This window comes from Monodon monoceros, unplaced genomic scaffold (assembly GCF_005190385.1).
Source record: "Monodon monoceros isolate NGI ecotype Baffin Bay Population unplaced genomic scaffold, NGI_Narwhal_1 Super_Scaffold_21, whole genome shotgun sequence".
In the NCBI taxonomy this organism is placed as follows: Eukaryota; Metazoa; Chordata; class Mammalia; order Artiodactyla; family Monodontidae; genus Monodon; species Monodon monoceros.
In genome coordinates this window covers 98,821,280-98,839,101 of record NW_021703778.1, presented here as the reverse complement: position 1 = coordinate 98,839,101, position 17,822 = coordinate 98,821,280, and the positions used below count along the sequence as shown (strand labels likewise).

The 17,822-nt window shown below is 47.4% G+C and overlaps 3 protein-coding genes across 5 annotated transcripts; 2 read left to right on the top strand and 1 right to left on the bottom strand.

Annotated features, from left to right (window-relative positions):
• The first annotated feature begins 3,668 nt into the window (after positions 1 to 3,668).
• On the top strand, positions 3,669 to 7,415 carry PIP4P1 (phosphatidylinositol-4,5-bisphosphate 4-phosphatase 1). Of its 2 annotated transcripts, none has more exons than XM_029236143.1 (7): positions 3,669 to 4,098; positions 4,418 to 4,608; positions 4,977 to 5,083; positions 5,535 to 5,640; positions 5,847 to 5,899; positions 5,997 to 6,087; positions 6,571 to 7,415. In XM_029236143.1, exons 1-7 carry the CDS (start codon positions 3,669 to 3,671, stop codon positions 6,712 to 6,714), a joined length of 1,122 nt encoding a protein of 373 aa, XP_029091976.1. In that variant the 3' UTR covers positions 6,715 to 7,415. The 2 variants fall into 2 exon arrangements, with proteins under 2 accessions (XP_029091976.1, XP_029091977.1); XM_029236144.1 differs by having other exon boundaries at positions 3,684 to 4,077.
• A 79-nt stretch (positions 7,416 to 7,494) lies between these two features.
• Positions 7,495 to 10,620, bottom strand: APEX1 (apurinic/apyrimidinic endodeoxyribonuclease 1). Of its 2 annotated transcripts, none has more exons than XM_029236245.1 (5): positions 10,559 to 10,620; positions 10,126 to 10,251; positions 9,725 to 9,912; positions 8,437 to 8,629; positions 7,495 to 8,295 (listed from the first exon to the last, which is right to left on the bottom strand). In XM_029236245.1, the coding sequence occupies exons 2-5, from the start codon at positions 10,181 to 10,183 to the stop codon at positions 7,778 to 7,780; spliced, it is 957 nt and encodes a 318-aa protein (XP_029092078.1). In that variant the 5' UTR covers positions 10,184 to 10,251; positions 10,559 to 10,620; the 3' UTR covers positions 7,495 to 7,777. The 2 variants fall into 2 exon arrangements, with proteins under 2 accessions (XP_029092078.1, XP_029092079.1); XM_029236246.1 differs by having other exon boundaries at positions 7,497 to 8,295; positions 10,433 to 10,578.
• A 411-nt stretch (positions 10,621 to 11,031) lies between these two features.
• On the top strand, positions 11,032 to 17,535 carry OSGEP (O-sialoglycoprotein endopeptidase). Its single transcript, XM_029239222.1, has 11 exons — positions 11,032 to 11,279; positions 12,387 to 12,506; positions 12,688 to 12,863; positions 15,237 to 15,332; positions 15,469 to 15,518; positions 15,665 to 15,743; positions 16,398 to 16,463; positions 16,576 to 16,666; positions 16,905 to 16,980; positions 17,082 to 17,180; positions 17,334 to 17,535. The coding sequence occupies exons 1-11, from the start codon at positions 11,165 to 11,167 to the stop codon at positions 17,371 to 17,373; spliced, it is 1,008 nt and encodes a 335-aa protein (XP_029095055.1). The 5' UTR covers positions 11,032 to 11,164; the 3' UTR covers positions 17,374 to 17,535.
• Positions 17,536 to 17,822: the final 287 nt, after the last annotated feature.

Below are 17,822 nucleotides of genomic sequence, written 5' to 3'. Positions count from 1 at the left end.
TTACTGCCTTATTACCCTTTTTCTATCTTCTTCTCACCCCTCTTTGAAGTTCTGAGGTACTCCCATGTCCAGGCACACATGCAGTAACACACCCATCTTCCATGCTCAATATCAAGGAAACTGAAGAATGGAAGTGGTAGTTTCTAAGTCACTAAGTATTGGCTTACGGAGTGGGAAGATATCTCGAGATAGTGACTCCCAATGGCAACTTTTATAGAAGGAGGCTCAGCCTCTTAGGACTTTTTAGGCAGGAAACCTATTTTATTCCTGCCCTCTCAACTGAAATTTCTCATTCTCTCTAGACCACAAGATAGTTGTTCTCCTATTTAAATACCTACCCCACCATCACCAAGAATCTTTGACCTTCCATTTTCTCCAATTCCTGAAACTAAAATGTTATTTTAATTTAGTTCCTCCCGCCCCCCCACTCCCCCCACCTCCCCGTAAAAGGATCACTTTCATTTCCCTTCTCTGTGTGAGATCCCTATTTGTGCCTCATTCAGTGCAGGAACAGAGTGAAGATAAACAGACTGACCTAACAGATCAATCCCCAGATAGAGAAGCTGACTACACCCTAAAGGAAGGGGCAAAGCACTGGGGCATGGAAAGGACATAAAACAGAAGGGAACAAAAGTGTAGAGTGATAAAGAGAAATAACCCCTTAAAACTAGACCACACCCTACCCCACTCCATCCAACTGCCCATACTACACCTCATCTTGGTTAATTCACTCTGCACATTACCAAAAACATTCTTTGCCCTGGAAATGGAGTAAGGGACTGTGTTGGTTTCACACAGGTGGCAAACTACCACCTCAGGAAAGGGTAAAGAAGAAATAGGGTAAGTGGAAAGAGAAATCAAATTGGGACCCTGGGTGGCAGAAGCCCAGCAGATACCTCCAGCCCCATTCTCTGCCATCTACACGGTGTGATAGTTACCACTTGGTTGGAAGCCTGAAGAAAAAAACCTTCCAAATCTTTGCAGTGTCTTTCTTTATATCCTCCTGTTATGGACTCTTAGGGAGTATCTCAAAACTCATATGTTGAAGCCCTAATCCCTTAACCCCAAAGTGACTATATTTGGAGATAGGGTCTTTAAAGAGATAATTAGGTTAAATGAGGTCACAAGGGGCCCTAATTCCTTATAAGAAGAGGAAGAGACAGCAGGGATGTGTGCTCAGAGGGAAAAGGCCCTGTGAGGACACAGTGGAGAAGGTGGTTATCTGCAAACCAAAGGCAGAGGCCTGCTGACACCTTGATCTTGGGCTTCAAGGCTCCAGAACTGTGAGAAAATAAATTTCTATTGTTTAAGCCACCCAGTCTGTGATATTTTATTATGGCAGTCCTAGCAAACAAATATACCTCCATAGCCTGATTTTTCTCAGTCTATGTGAGAAGCCCCCATCCCATAAGTAAGATACCTGGTACCAGGGGTAACATTGAAATTATTTACCTGTATAGTACAGGAGCCAACCAATCAGAACAAATGCCAGCCATAAACTGATACCAGCCACACTGGAGTGTCCCAGCTGAATATCCACCCTGCTTGGGACTACAGCTGACACTATTGCTCAGTACACAAGTTTCCCTCAAGATAGGGCTTAAGGTAATTAATTAATTAGTTTAATAGTCATTTATCAGGCAACTTCTTTGTGCCAGGTATTGAGCATCAAAAGGCCTCCATCCCAGATACCATGCATTCTGCCACCTCTGCACTTCTGCCTTTTCTATATGCCTAGTAGATGATGTGAGTGCAAAAGCATTAAATCATAAGTCAGGGACTTCCCTGGTGGTCCAGTGGTTAAGGCTCCACGCTCCCAATGCAGGGAGCACAGGTTCAATCCCTGGTTGGGGAACTAAGATCCCACATGCTGCACAATGCGGCCAAAAAAAAAAGAACCATAAGTCAGAAGACCTCGACTTGGTACAGTGAGGGGAAAGCACAAGCCATGAAAAACTGAGCTGTTGTCAGTTAACAGGGTGCTAGAAAGAACTTATTATAGAAATGGGCTTGTGTTAAGAGATTTTGAAAGTGTTTAAGGAAATGGGATTTTGCTCTGGATTGAATGCTGTCAGGAAGTAGAGTAATTCTATGATTGGGTATCTAATACATTTTGTCTAGAAGGAGAGAAGACCAGATAGAGGCTAAGCTCTAATACGTAAAGAAGTAGCAGTCAGGGCTTCCCTGGTGCGTTGCGAGTCTGCCTACCGATGCAGGGGACACGGGTTCGTGCCCCGGTCCGGAAAGATCCCACATGCCGCGGAGCTGCTGGGCCCGTGAGCCATGGCCGCTGAGCCTGCGCGTCCGGAGCCTGTGCTCCGCAACGGGAGAGGCCACAACAGTGAGAGGCCCGCGTACCAAAGAAAAAAAAAATGAAGTATCAGTCATTCATATTAGCTGGGGGAGGAGGATATTGGGGATTTTTGTAGCTTGGAGTATGTTCATGTTTTGTTTTGTTTTAAATTTTAAAAATTTTTATTTATTTTTGGCTCCCTTGGGTCTTCGTTGTTGCGCGGAGGCTTTCTCTAGTCGCGGTGAGCAGAGGCTACTCTTTGTTGTGGTGTGCGGGCTTCCCGCTGCGGTGGCTTCTCTTGTTACGAAGCACGGGCTGTAGGCGCACAGGCTTCAGTCGTTGTGGCACGTGGGCTCGGTAGTTGTGGCACACGGGCTTAGTTGCTCAGCGGCAGGTGGGAATCCTCGCGAGCCAGGGATTGAACCCATGTCCCCTGCATTGGCAGGCGGATTCTTAACCACTGCGCCACCTGGGAAGTCCTGGCTGTATATTTAAATGTTTGAGCTGCTTAAGATCTTTTCCGATACTTGTCAGAAAAACCTCCATTAGCAGTCTCCTGGCTGGGGGCAAAGCAGAGACAAGTCTAAAGACTGTTATGCCATATAAGGTGACTAAAATCTCTTTGAACTTGATTGGTAACTCAGTCAAAAAACTCTTATCATACATATATGTTTATAATTGGGGGTCACAAAATTGAGTAAAATGATGAGACATCCTTGCAGCGATAGAGACAGACTCATACAAAGATGCTTTCATAATTTAACCAGGGATGGTGGGAGGGTGGGATCTGCAAGGCAGCTTCCTGGAGAAGCCGGTCTTGTGTCCTGTTCCAGAAGTGACTTCAGTGAGAAAGCCTGGGGTGAAAATCTTAACGTTTTAATTCATTTCCTTCTGGCACATCTTCACCGTCACTTTTTACAGGTATTCCTTTGAGTAGAGTGGCTAACTATTGCCTACCGTTCCTACTCCCGGTGCTTAGAACAGCCCAAACTCCCTCACGCTTTCACTGCAGCTCATTGAGCCACGCCTCCAGGTTCTGGCTCTAAGTTCGGGCCAATAAAGTTGCGCTCCAAGGATCGCAGGACCAGGGAAGGGAAGCCTCCAGCCAATGAGAGGCCAATTATAACCTCAAAGAGTAGAAAAATCTTTTAGTGATGTTTCTGGACTAATGAGGAGCAATGACTATGCGCCCGCTCTGGGCGACTAACAGAGGACCGGCGGCTGCCTGAAACACCAGTGAGCTGAAGCAGCCCTGCCCCACCTCCTGGTCTGGAGGTAGCGCGATGGGCCACGCTTCCAATAGCTCGAAGAACTTCTCGTCACGTGCAGTTTTTGCAGGCCCAGCGGCGTCCTGAAAGTCATGTGACAGTTGACGATGGCGCCACGCTCCCCAATGGAAAATAGGAGCTGCCTTCACAGGACCAGAAGTTGGTTTGTCTCCGCGAATAATAGCACGACGGGGGCGGGGATAGCCTATCAAGTGCTGTGGGCGAAACGGGGCGGGGCAGGCCACTGGTTGCGGGCGAGCTGGCCGCGCGGCGCGCAGGCGCCCTGGGGACCCGGTAGCGGCGGCGGTGGCTGCGGTGACGGCGGCGGCGAAGAGCCGGATCCTTGGCCAAAGCGGGAGGCGGCGGTGGAGGCCATGGCGGCAGATGGAGAGCGATCCCCGCTGCTCTCTGAGCCCATCGACGGTGGCGCCGGCGGCAACGGATTAGTGGGGCCGGGCGGGAGTGGGGCTGGGCCTGGGGGAGGCCTGACCCCCTCCGCACCACCGTACGGAGCCGGTAAACATGCCCCGCCCCAGGGTAAGACGGGGCGGGTCCGAGGTGTTCCCGGGGGTACTCAGAGAGGAGCAGGGGGCGGGACCGAGGGCGGGGGCGGGGCCCAAGCGCCAGGTGCGGAGCTGTTGCACCTGTGACCGGGGGCGGCTTCCTTCCCTCCGCAATCGCGACCGGAGCTTCGGAGCGGAAGGGGGTTCTGAGGAATCTGATCGAAGCAGTGATCATAAGATCCCGCTGAGCTTGTCAGAAGGCTTGAGGACCAGCAAGAGTTGCCTTACTCCGTGTAGCTTCATTGGGGGTGTCAGCAACTGATGCCAGCCCTTCTTTTTACCTTCCTCTCCAGCATTTCCCCCGTTCCCCGAGGGACACCCAGCCGTGTTGCCTGGGGAGGACCCACCCCCCTATTCACCCCTGACCAGCCCGGACAGTGGGAGTGCTCCCATGATCACCTGCAGAGTCTGCCAGTCTCTCATCAACGTGGAAGGCAAGATGCATCAGCATGTAGTCAAATGTGGCGTCTGCAATGAAGCCACTGTGAGTTATACAAATCTGTGAAATGGGCCCTGTTTCCTAGATCCTCTTTCTGATCCCTTGATTCTAGACCCGGACCTTCAGGCGTTAGCCAAGTGCTCTTGATGAAACCCAGGTTTCAGTTCCAGGAGTCTCACACAGCCATTTCCCCAGAAGCCACTCACCAAAGCTAATATTTACCATCCCTCACCTTCATACCTATCTTGGATACTTAAGCTTAGTTTTCATTTGCAAATCTCATGTTATATGCCTTTCATTTCTCTGTCCCGTCTAAGATTTTATCTCTCTGATCTCTCCTCAGAAGGTTTTTGGAGGAATTGGAAGGGATTGGGATTAGAGGTTTGCTTACCGATGTCCCCATTATTCTCTAGCCAATCAAGAATGCACCCCCAGGGAAAAAATATGTTCGATGCCCCTGCAACTGTCTCCTTATCTGCAAAGTGACTTCCCAGCGGATCGCCTGCCCTCGGCCATACTGGTGAGAGGGATAATTTGGGGAAGGGCATTAGTGGGGAAAATCGGAAAGCCGAAAAAGGGTGAATGTTTATCGAGAATGTAAAGGTGAGAGAGCCTGGTGTTTATTTAGAAGGAGAAAAAGCTAAGGACTGTTGTGCCTCTAGAATGTTATAGCCATCTTTCTCATCTCTCAATAAAAAGATTGGGAGAAAAGTGGTGTCCTTTAGGAAGATGGAGAGTCTCAGAGACTGGGTGAATTATCCTGAGGTAAAAGGGAAATTAGAGGCCTGAAGTTTAAGCGATGCTCTTCCTCAAGGATTCTCTGCGGTAGGGCTGGGGGGGGCAGAGTATCTTAAATGTACAGAGAAGTAGAGGGACTTAGCGAGCCAGGGAGTGGGGGATGTAAAGGAGGAATAATGTAGGGATCCTTAGGATTGAAAACTTTAAAAACATAGTCTTTTTCTTCTGTACAGCAAAAGAATCATCAACCTGGGGCCTGTGCATCCGGGACCTTTGAGTCCAGAACCACAACCTGTGGGTGTCAGAGTCATCTGTGGACATTGCAAGAATACTTTTCTGGTGAGGAAAGGTATTGGGAAGCCCTGGGGGACGGGGGGGTGGGCAGCGGAGAAGTAGTCATGAATATATTTCTGAGTTATGATAATGAATCCTGAAAAGGTCTGTTTTATGAGGACCCATTTCCCAGCCTCCACTGCCCCAGGGCTCTCATTGAAGATGACGCTGCTTCTACTATTTATTTGGTTTCTCTTTTCCTATCTCCGTAGTGGACAGAGTTCACAGACCGAACCTTGGCCCGTTGCCCTCACTGCAGGAAAGTGTGAGTGATTAGAGAGCGGCATCGTTGAGCTGGGTAGTGAATAGAGTAAAAGCTACAGGGCCATTGTAAGTATCCATTTTTGTTTGCCTCCCCACAGGTCATCTATTGGGCGCAGGTATCCACGAAAGAGATGTATCTGCTGCTTCTTGCTTGGCTTACTCTTGGCAGTCACTGCCACTGGCCTTGCTGTGAGTAACCTTGATCCAACCCCTTTCATTCTGCAGCCTCGTCTCTGTAGGCTAAGATTGGGGAAATGGCTATCCTAAAAAGAAGTGAAAGAAACAGTGTTTTTGTCTTGTTTTAACGTGTAGATGAACTGAAGTTGAAGGAGACTGATAAACGGTCTTCACTGTTACTATCAGAGTAGAAAACAGCTATCTTCTTTATGCAGAGGATAGAACAATAGAGCAGTGGTTTAGATTGAGTTGCTATTAGGAAACCTGGCTTGGTTGTCAGACATGAAGAAAAACTGACAGATGTCTGGGATTGTTTATGTTCCTGCCTAGTGGAGGGAGCTAGACAGCTGGGCCTTTTAAAAGGTCCCTGAAGGCGGCTGCATGTGGATAGGGGGACAGAGACTGAAGCTTGAGTTCCATGTTACTGTTACTAGGGCTCCTACAAAGTGGTGAGAGATCAACAGTAACCTCATCTTCCTTTTTCTTCTTCATCAGTTTGGCACATGGAAGCATGCACAACGATACGGAGGCATCTATGCAGCCTGGGCATTTGTCATCCTGTTGGCTGTGCTGTGTTTGGGCCGGGCCCTCTATTGGGCCTGTATGAAGGTCAGCCACCCTGTCCAGAACTTCTCCTGAGCCCCACGATAACCCACAGACTGCCTGGCCCCGTCCAGGTGGGGACAGTGACACTATAAAGGGAGTGATGGTAAAAGGCTCCCTGGGCTTCTATAAGGGGAGCCAAGCAGCTGCCTTCCTTTTCCCTGCAGAGAGGTAGGAAGGAACCAGGCCCTCACCTAGGTTTGGAGGAATAAGTAAACCACTGCTGGCCATCTGCTTTCCTCCAGTGGTTGCTGTGTTTAGGGTGAAGTAGGCGGAAAGTTTCCCCTAAACCTGGGTCCTAAAAGACGGTTCTAGCCCTGTCCTTCCTATATGCTCCCTGAGAGCCATTCCTGTCCCTTACACATTCCAGGGCAGGGTGGGGGTGGGTAGCCCTGGGGGTCTCCCTCCCTCTTGTGCACCATTAGGACCTTGCTGCTGCTATTGCACTTCATCAGGGGCTGGCTCTGGTCTCAGCACCCTCAGTCTCCTCTCCCCCATTCCACGTCCTCTGGGGGTGGGGTCAGCCGCTGCTCTGTACAGAACCACAGGAACTGATGTATATATAACTATTTAATGTGGGGTATGGTCCCCTAGTCCTGTATTTCCTATAATTCCTCCTTTTCAACCTTACCCCCCAGTTGCAGTATTTAACTGGGCTGGGTAGGGTTGCTCTGTCATGGGGGAAGTTAGGGACTCACCCTGTGCTTGTAAATAAATAAGGTCATGACTCTACTCTTCCAGTTGTTAAATCTGTGTGTATGAAAGGATGAGGGGAATTTGTAGCCCCACAAAGGGGTAGAATACAAAGACAGCAAGGCTGAAACTATGACTCTTTATTTTCACATGGACAGTTCAAAGGAAGTCATCAGTTTTGTTAAATGTAAAATAAAAAGAATCCCCCACCCCCAACAACACACACACACATAAGTCATGGAGAACTTAAGTCTGTTTCTAGAAGCCTGGTTAAAGAATTCATAGTTTAGAAGGGAAATAACAGTGCAGATTTCTCTAGAGAGCAGTTTTTAAAGCTTGGGAGTAAGAAGTTTAAAGCTAATTTAGTGGGCTTATTTCCCAGGCTCAAAGTGATTTGGGGGAGGTGTCACAGTGCTAGATATAGGGTGATGGGACAGTGGTCACTGCCCAGAGCCTTGGAACGGATCTTGCTGTCACACAAAGCAGGCAACAGAGAGTGAGACAATAAGAAATAATCAAGGCGCCAACCAACGTTTTTGGATCGCGCGTTCATCATGTATGTCCAAAAGGTATAGGCATAGGCCGTGTTGGGGTAGAGGTGCCGGAAACTGTCAGTCAGTGGCACAGCCTGCAGCAATTCCCCAAAGCCATGACGCTCTTCTGGAGTGAAGCCAGCATTCTTTTTGTTTCCCTTTGGGTTGCGAAGATCAATTTCTTCATGAGCCACATTGAGGTCCCCACATAGCACAAGGGGCTTGCGGGAAGCCAAACCCTTCAGGAATTTGCGAAAGGCTTCATCCCAGCGCTGCCGGTACTCCAGGCGCACCAGACCTCGGCCTGCATTAGGTACATAGGCTGTCACCAGCACAAATGCATCATATTCAGCCACAATCACTCTGCCTTCCTGATCATGTTCCTCTTCACCTACAGAAACAATGAAACAATTAGCAAAAAGAAGTTTAAGAAAGGGAAAGCAAAGAATAAAGGGATCAAGAATTGGGGCTGGAGTGGGATATCAGCAACTGGTTTGGAAGAGCTGGGCTTTAGGAATCAACAGGGTCTCACCAATGCCATAGGAGACTTTGAGTGGGCACTGGCGGGAGAGTAGGCCCACACCACTGTACCCTTCCTTGTCTGAAGGAGCTGACCAGTACTGATGGGATAGTCCAGAGAGTGCTTGAAGTTCAGCTGGTAGCTTGTTCTCAGAACATTTGGTCTCTTGGAGGCACAGGATATCTGGGGCTTCCTCCTTTACCCACTGTGAGCGAAATGAAAGGTAGAAAAAGTATTATCAATTCAGCAGACATTTACTGAAGAATCTATGTGCTAAGTACTAGAGATACACAGGTGAGGGACTTCCCTGATGGCACAGTGGTTAAGAATCCACCTGCCAATGCCCGGGACATGGGTTCATCCCTGGTCCGGGAAGATCCCACATGCTGCGGAGCTACTAATCCCGTGTGCCACAACTACTGAGCCTGTGGGCCTAGAGCCCGTGTTCTGCAACAAGAGAAGCCACAGCAATGAAAACCCCGTGCACCACAACAAAGAGTAGCCCCTGCTCACCCCAACTAGAGAAAGCCCGTGCGCAGCAACGAAGACCCAATGCAGCCATAAAAAAATAAATAAATAAGACGGTCTCTGCAGAAGGAGTATAAGTCTAGCAACACAGTATTTGAAGTTATAAATTACATAAGTGGCAGGGAGACAAGAAAGAGTGTTCCATGCAACACTGAGAAGATTGGTTTTTTCCCTATAGGCAATGGATAGCCAGCTAAGATTTTTTAAGTAGTTATTTAAATGTTGGATATGCAGGAAATAAAATGGAGCAAGTCCAGTAACAAGGTTTTTCTGACATGCTAGGAAAAAGATGACATTAAATAAAACAACGGCAGTGGAACTGGTGGAATGGCATCTAAGAAATACAAGTGGGGGGCTTCCCTGGTGGCACAGTGGTTAAGAATCCGGCTGCCAATGCAGGGAACACGGGTTCGAGCCCCGGTCGGAAAAATCCCACATGCCGCGGAGCAACTAAGCCCGTGCGCCACAACCACCGGGCCTGCGCTCTAGAGCCCCGCTCCGCAACAAGAAAAGCCACCGCAATGAGAAGCCCCCGCTAACCACAACCAAGAGTAGCCCCCGCTCGCCACAATTAGAGAAAGCCCCCGCTTAGCAACTAAGACCCAACGCAGCCAAAAATAAATAAATTTATAAAGAGAAAAGAAATACAAGTGGTATGACTTGGTGAAAACTTTGTATCTCTGCCACAAGAAAACGACAGTGCTAGGAACTAAAATGGGAAAAGGTGATTAAACCCCAAGATCAGTACCCCCCTCCCCTTAATTCCACTCACATCTAAACCTTTCTTCTTAATCCAGGCTCGAAGCCCATCCACATTCCAGGAGCAGATCTTCAGTGTGGCTGATTTGCCACCGGGTGAGGTTTTCTGATCTGGGGGGTCCTCATACATGACTGTCCCCTCTCCTGTTGCCTCTTTTTCATTTTTTTTTGCTCCCGCCTTGCTCTTCTTGGCCTCTGGCTCTATAAAATAAGTAATACACAATGATGTAAGTTGGCGATAACCAACTTTGATCCGCAGTTAACTATAGATCCACCGAGAGCCTGCAGGTGCCGCGACTTCTTCGCAAACTGCAAAAATGAGTATACAGTCCGTCCGTACCTCCCGTTCATCAAGGGAATTATAGACATCCCCATCGCAGCCTCTAGGGAGATGGGCCTATTTCATTCTCTTACCAATCTTGGGCTCTTCCCCGTCTTCTGCCACCGCTCCCTTTTTCCCACGTTTCGGCATCACTGTAACAAACACCCTTCTGCACCAGTTCCACGTCGCCCACCGAAGCAGTATATTTATCGCGTTGCCTACAGACGCAAAGAAGTAGTGAAACCAGCTAGGCCTGGGGAAGACTCCCCCCTCGGGCGCCCCCGCACCAAGTCCCGCCTTTCAAACCGTATTATCTCTGAATTCTTTTCCCGCCTCAGTGCACCATCGGCCTTTCAGCCCCTCATTCTCAAGACTAGATCATTTCATAGTGCCTCCTACCCTCCTCACGAGATCGGCCCTCCAGCCAATCGACGGACTTAATTAAGAATCCCGACTTAGGCTTGCCGATCAGAAGTCCAGAGAAGTCCCTACGATGGGCAAAACAACAACAACCCTGTAGCTGACCTGCTTGGGTCGCAGCCTGCTCCTCCTTAACCCAGCACAAAGAATGGAGCACGATGTGCCCCCACGTGGGTAACTGGCGTGGTCACGTGATCCGAGATGCGCCTCCAGTGGCGGAGGAATGCGGGTGATTGGTCTGTTTGTACCACGTGACCGAAAGCTCAGCCTTCCCAGCCTTCTCCGTGACTCCGGGGCACTGAAGGCCCCAATTCTCCATTCTTGGGTTGTTCATCGCTATGCCAGAATCACGACTCCTTCTGCCACCTTGACCGGAGATCCCAGAGCTGTCTGAGAGACAACAAAATCAGTGGAGAAGGCTGGGCTGGACCATGGGAGAGAGGCAGAGGAACGGATAGGAATTTAAGGAGCAGATGCCGACTCAGTGTTCCTGGCAGTTAAGAGAACAGGTCCTCGAAGGGGCCTTGATGGGTCGCCGTGACGACAGGGGTTGGAGCTGGCGCCGGCGCGCTACCAGGGGGAATTCCTTGGTATCTGTTCTGGTGCGTGCTGCTCCTTAGCAGTCACCGACTCGTTTTCTTCAGCGACCCAGAGTCTGCGTCCCAGCGCGGACTGGTGCGGCCTCCACGGCCCCAGTGGTAGCTAGGAGCCATGCCGGCGGTTTTGGGTTTTGAAGGCAGCGCCAACAAGATTGGCGTGGGAGTAGTACGGGATGGCGTGGTGCTGGCGAACCCGCGGCGGACTTACGTCACGCCTCCAGGCACAGGTACGGGAGTAGGGAACTTATAGTTTGCGGCGCACTTCTCCGCACAGCATCACCTGCAGTCTTCCTAAACATTAGTGAAGAAAGGTGTGGAGCGCATTGTCCCCTCATAGTTTTTGATCTGAGTCTCTGAGATTATGTGACAGTGTTATCACAAGGCTGATGGATAGAAGAGTCACAGGCACTTGAACCTGGATCTTCTGAGCTCGTTCAGCATCTTTTACGTGCTAATCGTCAGCTGGTTGTTGGCTACAAAAATAGATATATAAGCTTGTTATGGAGCTGGACATGTAGACAGAACTTCACATTGCAGTGTGATAAATAGTAGATGCAGTCAAAATACACTAGAATGAGAAAGAGTGTAAAGACTCCCAGCCTAGGTGTAGACAGAACTGGCTGGCTTTGCAATATTCAGTAGTTGTTTTTGGACTTCTGTATTCTTAAAATGAGAATGGTAATACCTGCATCATTGGGTCTTGAGAATTAAAGAGTCAGACACATTATCACTTTTAGTAAGCGTTATTTGTAAATTATATTGTAACTTGTCTACCCTCCCCGCAAACATCTGCTTATGTAGGAGAAGGCAACTGACTTGCATATACCTGAAAAGCCTCCCTGAGCAGGCGATGTTGTGACAGGTTACTCATTAGGAATGTATATGTATGTTTAGCACTCACTCTTGGCGTTTGGGCACCAAGAATGTGAAGATAAATAAAATAGCCAGTGCTTTGAGATGCTCATGGTTAAACTGGGAAAAGTACGGGTAATTATAATGCTATAATTGTTATATGTTACGTATAGTATGTTAAATTCAATGATGTGTTAAACTCATGCACACGATTTGTAGGGTCTCAGAAGATCACCAAAAAGTATGAGATAGGTATCACTTGAATTGAGTCCTGAGTAGGAGTTGGGTATGAAGAAGGGCATTTCTGAGAGCTGTTTAGCCTAGCTGAACAGGCTGGAAAGACTATATCTGAAAACATAGAAGACAGGATGCTTGAGAAAAGGGAAAAGGACTCTTCCTACCCCACTAAAACGTCTGTTTTGACTTCTACCTCCCTTTCTATAGAAAAACTCTGTGATCTCTGACTTGTGTCCATCTCTTAGGATTCCTTCCAGGTGCTACTGCCAGGCACCACCGAGCTGTTATCCTGGACCTGCTGCAGGAGGCACTAACAGAGGCTGGATTAACCTCCAAGGATATTGATTGCATTGCATACACCAAAGGTATGGCTGGGAGAGTGGGTGACAATGGAAGAATATACCTGGAGCCTGGCTAGGTCAAAACAGCCTGCAGCTCACCTCTGCTACCACCACTACCACCACCCAACCTTCACATCCCCTGCTTCCCCCGGCTCTGTTTTTCCCAGTCTCTATAGGATTCTCACTCCCATTTCTGTGCCCGTAGGTCCTGGCATGGGTGCCCCACTGGTTTCTGTGGCCGTTGTAGCCCGTACTATGGCTCAGTTGTGGAATAAGCCATTGCTGGGCGTTAACCACTGCATAGGCCACATTGAGATGGGCCGCCTCATCACTGGAGCCACCAGCCCAACTGTGCTATATGTCAGTGGAGGAAATACACAGGTATTTAACAGTACTTCACCGTTCCTTCTTTTTGTTTCCCCTCAGAGATTTTTCGTTATTTTTAATGACTGAAAACAGGTCTAAAACCACAGCTTCTGGAAGAACCATTTGTTTTTGCTGGTCTCTCTTCAGACTTGACCTTGGCCTCTTGTTGGGCCGTGTGTTTAAGAGCAGGGTCTCTGAAGACATGCTTGCTGACAACAGTTTTTTCCAAGGGGATATCCACAGAGTACCTTGTGGGCATGAGGTGATTACAGTTACAAACTTTCACAAAAGACTTGATCTCTGACCTCCTGGCGATTTTCTTCTTGCCAGTGATAGCCATCACTTTGCAGGGATAGTGAGATACCATCATCAGTGTTCTTCATGATGACCCACCAGGAGCACCACCACCTTCCCAGGTTTCATGAACTTGTCCATTTTGACGGAAACCACTCAGGACTACGGCAGAAAAGCTCCACCATTCCTTCTTAATTTCTAAGGCACTGTACCAACAACTTCCATGTTCCACCTGAGTGGTGGGAATTGCAAGAGCAAAGCTGGGCTCATCTGAAACTAAAATATGATATACTAGAAAACCCACAACAGAGTTTGTGATATCGTATGTTTGGGCAGTATGATAGAACATTAGATGACCTTTATATATATGGCTGTAGAGATAAGGAATTTCCAGTTTAGAGAAGGAAAGAATGGTAAGGATTGAAGTATTCAAAATAATGAAAGGATTTTCATTTTCATTATTTTGAAGCTTATTTTTCCTATGAATCTTAGCAGTTAAAACTAAGGGGCACTATCCCATTTGTATCTTTACAACAATTGCATGTTTTTAGTTACTGGTGATAAATATATAGAAGTTTTTACTCTAAGAGTATGAAAATATAAATAATTTAGAAAACATTTTATGAATGGCAGAAGGTATTTTAAACTTACAGGTGAAGCCAGAGTTGTTTGGGATACCTTATAAGATCTTTTTAGGTTGGGATTAGAGAACTCCAGGCTTCCTTTCCCACATAACACCTGATGGGATTATTGTCAGGAATGGTCATTGTCTCCAGATTATGAAACGGTTATGTTCTAAAACTTCATCTTGTGAAATAGTTATTAAAGATGAAGCACAGGGGCTTCCCTGGTGGCGCAGTGGTTGAGAGTCCGCCTGCCGATGCAGGGGACGCGGGTTCGTGCCCCAGTCCAAGAAGATCCCACATGCCGCGGAGCTGCTGGGCCCGTGAGCCATGGCCGCTGAGCCTGTGCGTCCGAAGCCTGCGCTCCGCAACGGGAAAGGCCACAACAGCGAGAGCCCCGCGTACCACAAAAAAAAAAAAAGATGAAGCACACATTCCCGTAAAAATAATGTGGCAACATTAATGGGTAGTGAGCAAGTAACTGGTTGAGGCCTGAAGGATATCATACAAGGTTACGGACTTGAGGTGTGGAAAGTATCAGTGGAAGCTTACAAGAGTTTATGGAGATGAGCAGCGGTGGAATTTTCTCTTCTTTTCCTCCTCCATTTTGAAGCCTGCTTAGGTGTGAAAAACAGAAGATGATTGGGTAGGGAAGTGTAGCTGACAGAAGTAGAAAGGCAGAATTTTTTCTTTCCTCTTTTGTTGCCAGCTTTTGACGGTAGAGTAAGAGCTACATCAGAATGAAAGAAAATCCCTAGCAGCACCAGAAAGGGAAAGGGACTTATGGTCCTTAGGAAGTACTCACCGTCAGCAGTATGGAGCATATGTGTCAGTGGGTGATAAATACTCTGTGCTAGAAGCTGGTCACGTATGAAGAATGGACATAAGTTGGTTGCCAGTGCTGAGTTGGATGGGCCATTAGTCTGACCCAGAATGGGGTTTTTGAGTTTGGGTTTTTTTGTTGTGTTTGCTGCACTGCATGACTTGTGGATCTTAGTTCCCCAACCAGGGGTTGAACGAGCACCTTCAGCAGTGAAAGAGCAGAGTCCTAACCACTGGACCGCTAGGGAATTCCCTGGGATTTTTGAGTTTCTTTTAACTCTACCGTGGAGGTTTCCAAATACCACCACCCTCGTAGGATAACCTAGAAGAACTCTGGTTTCCTGCTTCCAAGAAGGAAAGCCTTCCCTAGTACACACTGTCTAGACTGCTTTTAAAGGAATATTAGGAACCTCCAAGCAAGAAAAATGCATCCAGAGTGATAATTTGCTTCTCCCCTGACCTGGACTACCTTCTGTAGACTAGGAATCTCCTCTGGGAATCCTTGGGGTTTGGGAAAGTAGTTTTTCCCATTGCTTATTGCTTTTTGGAAGCTCTAGTGACCATGTTGATTCTCTGCTGTGTTCTTCCCCAAAGCCAAATGCTCCTCTTTACAGACTTGAGGTTTCATGGACATCCTCATCACCCTTAGGTGATTGCGTATTCAGAACATCGTTACCGCATCTTTGGGGAAACCATCGATATTGCTGTGGGTAATTGTCTGGATCGTTTTGCTCGAGTGCTGAAGGTAAGCCATTGAGGCTACAGAGAACATAAGATGTGAATGTATTTGGGGAGAGCCATGGAAAAGGAGGAGGAACGTAGTAAATTAGCTTCTTATGCTTCCTGGATACCTGACTTCATCCTCTTTTTCATTCTGCTAGATTTCCAATGACCCAAGTCCAGGCTACAACATTGAACAGATGGCAAAGCGGTAAGGGGAATAAGGTAGAAGGAGGCTGACTGGTGGGGCGCCAGGGATTTCCTTGTATATGTGTTAATGAGGTTTGGGAGGGCTTTGGAGGGTGAGCAGCCAGCTGACTACAGGCTTAAGTGCCTCATATACTCACTCCCACATAGAGGCAAGAAGCTAGTTGAGCTGCCATACACTGTAAAGGGGATGGACGTCTCATTCTCAGGGATCTTGTCTTTCATTGAGGTGAGTGTGGGAGAGGTGAGGAGATGGGCACTTCTCATGCTTTTTAATGAAGCACATGTGTTTTGCTCACCGGTGTATTTTCTACATATAGCATAGTACTGGGCCATGTTAGATGCTGAATAAATTCATTTAGCAAATATTTATTGAACATCTTTTGTGTGCCAGGTGCTGTTCAAGGCAATTGTGATACAAGATGGAGCAAAACAAAAATCCCTGCCTACTTGGAGCTTGCATTTCATCAGTGGGGGTGGGAGACAGAAGAAGAAACAAAAAAAAAAAGAAGAGGGGAAATAATAAAATAAAAAGGGTCCGATGGGGACAAGTGCTCTAGAGAAAAATTAACTGGGGTAGGGAATGGAGGGTGCCAGGGTAGACATTCATAATTACTGAGTCTTTTTTTTTTTAAGATAATCACAGTATTTTCTTTCTTTCTTTTCTTTTTTAAAAAAATTTTTTCCCATAATTATTGAATGTTGAAAGACTTCTGCTGGTTTTATAGCTCAGTGCCAGTGAAGGGCAAGGTGTCGTATGGGATGTACTGGTAAATTGAATTGTGGTGAAACATGGTGATACTCCAGGTGCACTAATTTTTTGCTCATATGTCATCCCCAAACCACAATTCATTGTTTTGTATGTTTTCCCCTTTAACTATAGGATGTAACCCAGCGGATGCTGGCCACGGGCGAGTGTACTCCTGAGGATCTGTGTTTCTCCCTGCAGGTAATGGAGTGAAAAGCTGGGACAGAAATTTGAAGCTGGAGGAGCTTTTATATAGTAGACAGAGCTAAGCTGGGATTGTCTTTGATGTTTTCACCTTGTTTGCCTTCCGTAGGAAACTGTGTTTGCAATGCTGGTAGAGATCACAGAGCGAGCCATGGCACATTGTGGCTCCCAGGAGGCCCTCATCGTGGGAGGTGTGGGGTGTATGTATCACTGAACTGTGCTTCTCTTTCCTATTTTGGGGCATGTGTATCCTCCTCCTGATACTCTAAATCTCTAAGGGTTTGGGGAAATTCCTTGTTTTATTTCTTGTCCAGTGCTTCCCACTCCTTGCCCCTGGAATCCCTACTTCGTTTTCCTAAGTCAGTGCACATGAGGTGTACAGCCAGACTGTGGAGAAATGGCTAAAAGTAAGCTAACTGTACCCCTACCTCTTTGTAGGTAATATGAGGTTACAGGAAATGATGGAGACGATGTGCCAGGAGCGTGGAGCCCGGCTTTTTGCCACAGATGAGAGGTAAAGGCCCTTTCCCTTTCTTTATTTCTTTTTTTTTCCCCTCCAGTTACTGTGATTTTCCATGCTTCGATCATGAATTTCATACCTCTTTTCCTTCCCAGATTCTGCATTGACAATGGAGCCATGATAGCCCAGGCTGGCTGGGAGATGTTTCGGGCTGGACACAGGACTCCTCTCAGTGAATCTGGGGTCACACAGAGGTGAGCAGCCCCTTGGAGGAGGTAAACAGGATTAAATGGGAGGTAGGCAAAAATGATCAGCAGGGAAGAGGATCCAGAATCGTGAGGGCAGAGAAGAATGGAAGGTGCTAAGGGGTAACTGTCCGCCAAGTTTTTCCTATTTGTTTTTTACAGGTATCGGACAGACGAAGTAGAAGTGACCTGGAGGGACTAACAAGGTTAACAGAATCGGAGTAGATAGCGCCCTACGTGGAGACCAAGGGACCCTGGGCCTTAATCTTTATCCTGACATAAGAATCCTGGCAAGGCTGTGGATGCCCCTCTCCTATCATTTGAACCTCAAGATGACTCAGAATTAAAAACATTTTTGTTTTTATATGTTGATAATCAACTTGTGTTCAGGAAGGATACACAGTTGGCACTGGATAAATTCTTGTTGATGGGGTGATGGGTAAGGAGGCAAGGGGTCAGAGCGGCACCCTGGCTGACTATGCAGGTTGCCTTGGGAGCTGCTGCTCTGGAGCTAAAATTGAGGGGAATCTCTTAGATATTCTAACCTCTTCTTAGTAATGCTATTATCATTGATACTATTTTAGCATCAGATCTTATGCTAATTGCTTTACATTTATCATCTCATTTAAATTCTTTGAAGTATAGGTACTC

Coding starts and splice junctions, on each gene's coding strand:
- PIP4P1 (XM_029236143.1), top strand. CDS start 3,669: ATGGCGCCACGCTCCCCAATGGAAAATAGGAGCTGCCTTCACAGGACC. Junction 4,609..4,976: donor GCGTCTGCAATGAAGCCACT/GTGAGTTATACA, acceptor ATTATTCTCTAG/CCAATCAAGAATGCACCCCC. Junction 5,084..5,534: donor GCCTGCCCTCGGCCATACTG/GTGAGAGGGATA, acceptor TCTTCTGTACAG/CAAAAGAATCATCAACCTGG.
- APEX1 (XM_029236245.1), bottom strand. CDS start 10,183: ATGCCGAAACGTGGGAAAAAGGGAGCGGTGGCAGAAGACGGGGAAGAG. Junction 9,913..10,125: donor CGGGGAAGAGCCCAAGATTG/GTAAGAGAATGA, acceptor CTTATTTTATAG/AGCCAGAGGCCAAGAAGAGC. Junction 8,630..9,724: donor TTAAGAAGAAAGGTTTAGAT/GTGAGTGGAATT, acceptor TTTCGCTCACAG/TGGGTAAAGGAGGAAGCCCC.
- OSGEP (XM_029239222.1), top strand. CDS start 11,165: ATGCCGGCGGTTTTGGGTTTTGAAGGCAGCGCCAACAAGATTGGCGTG. Junction 12,507..12,687: donor TTGCATTGCATACACCAAAG/GTATGGCTGGGA, acceptor CTGTGCCCGTAG/GTCCTGGCATGGGTGCCCCA. Junction 12,864..15,236: donor TCAGTGGAGGAAATACACAG/GTATTTAACAGT, acceptor CATCACCCTTAG/GTGATTGCGTATTCAGAACA.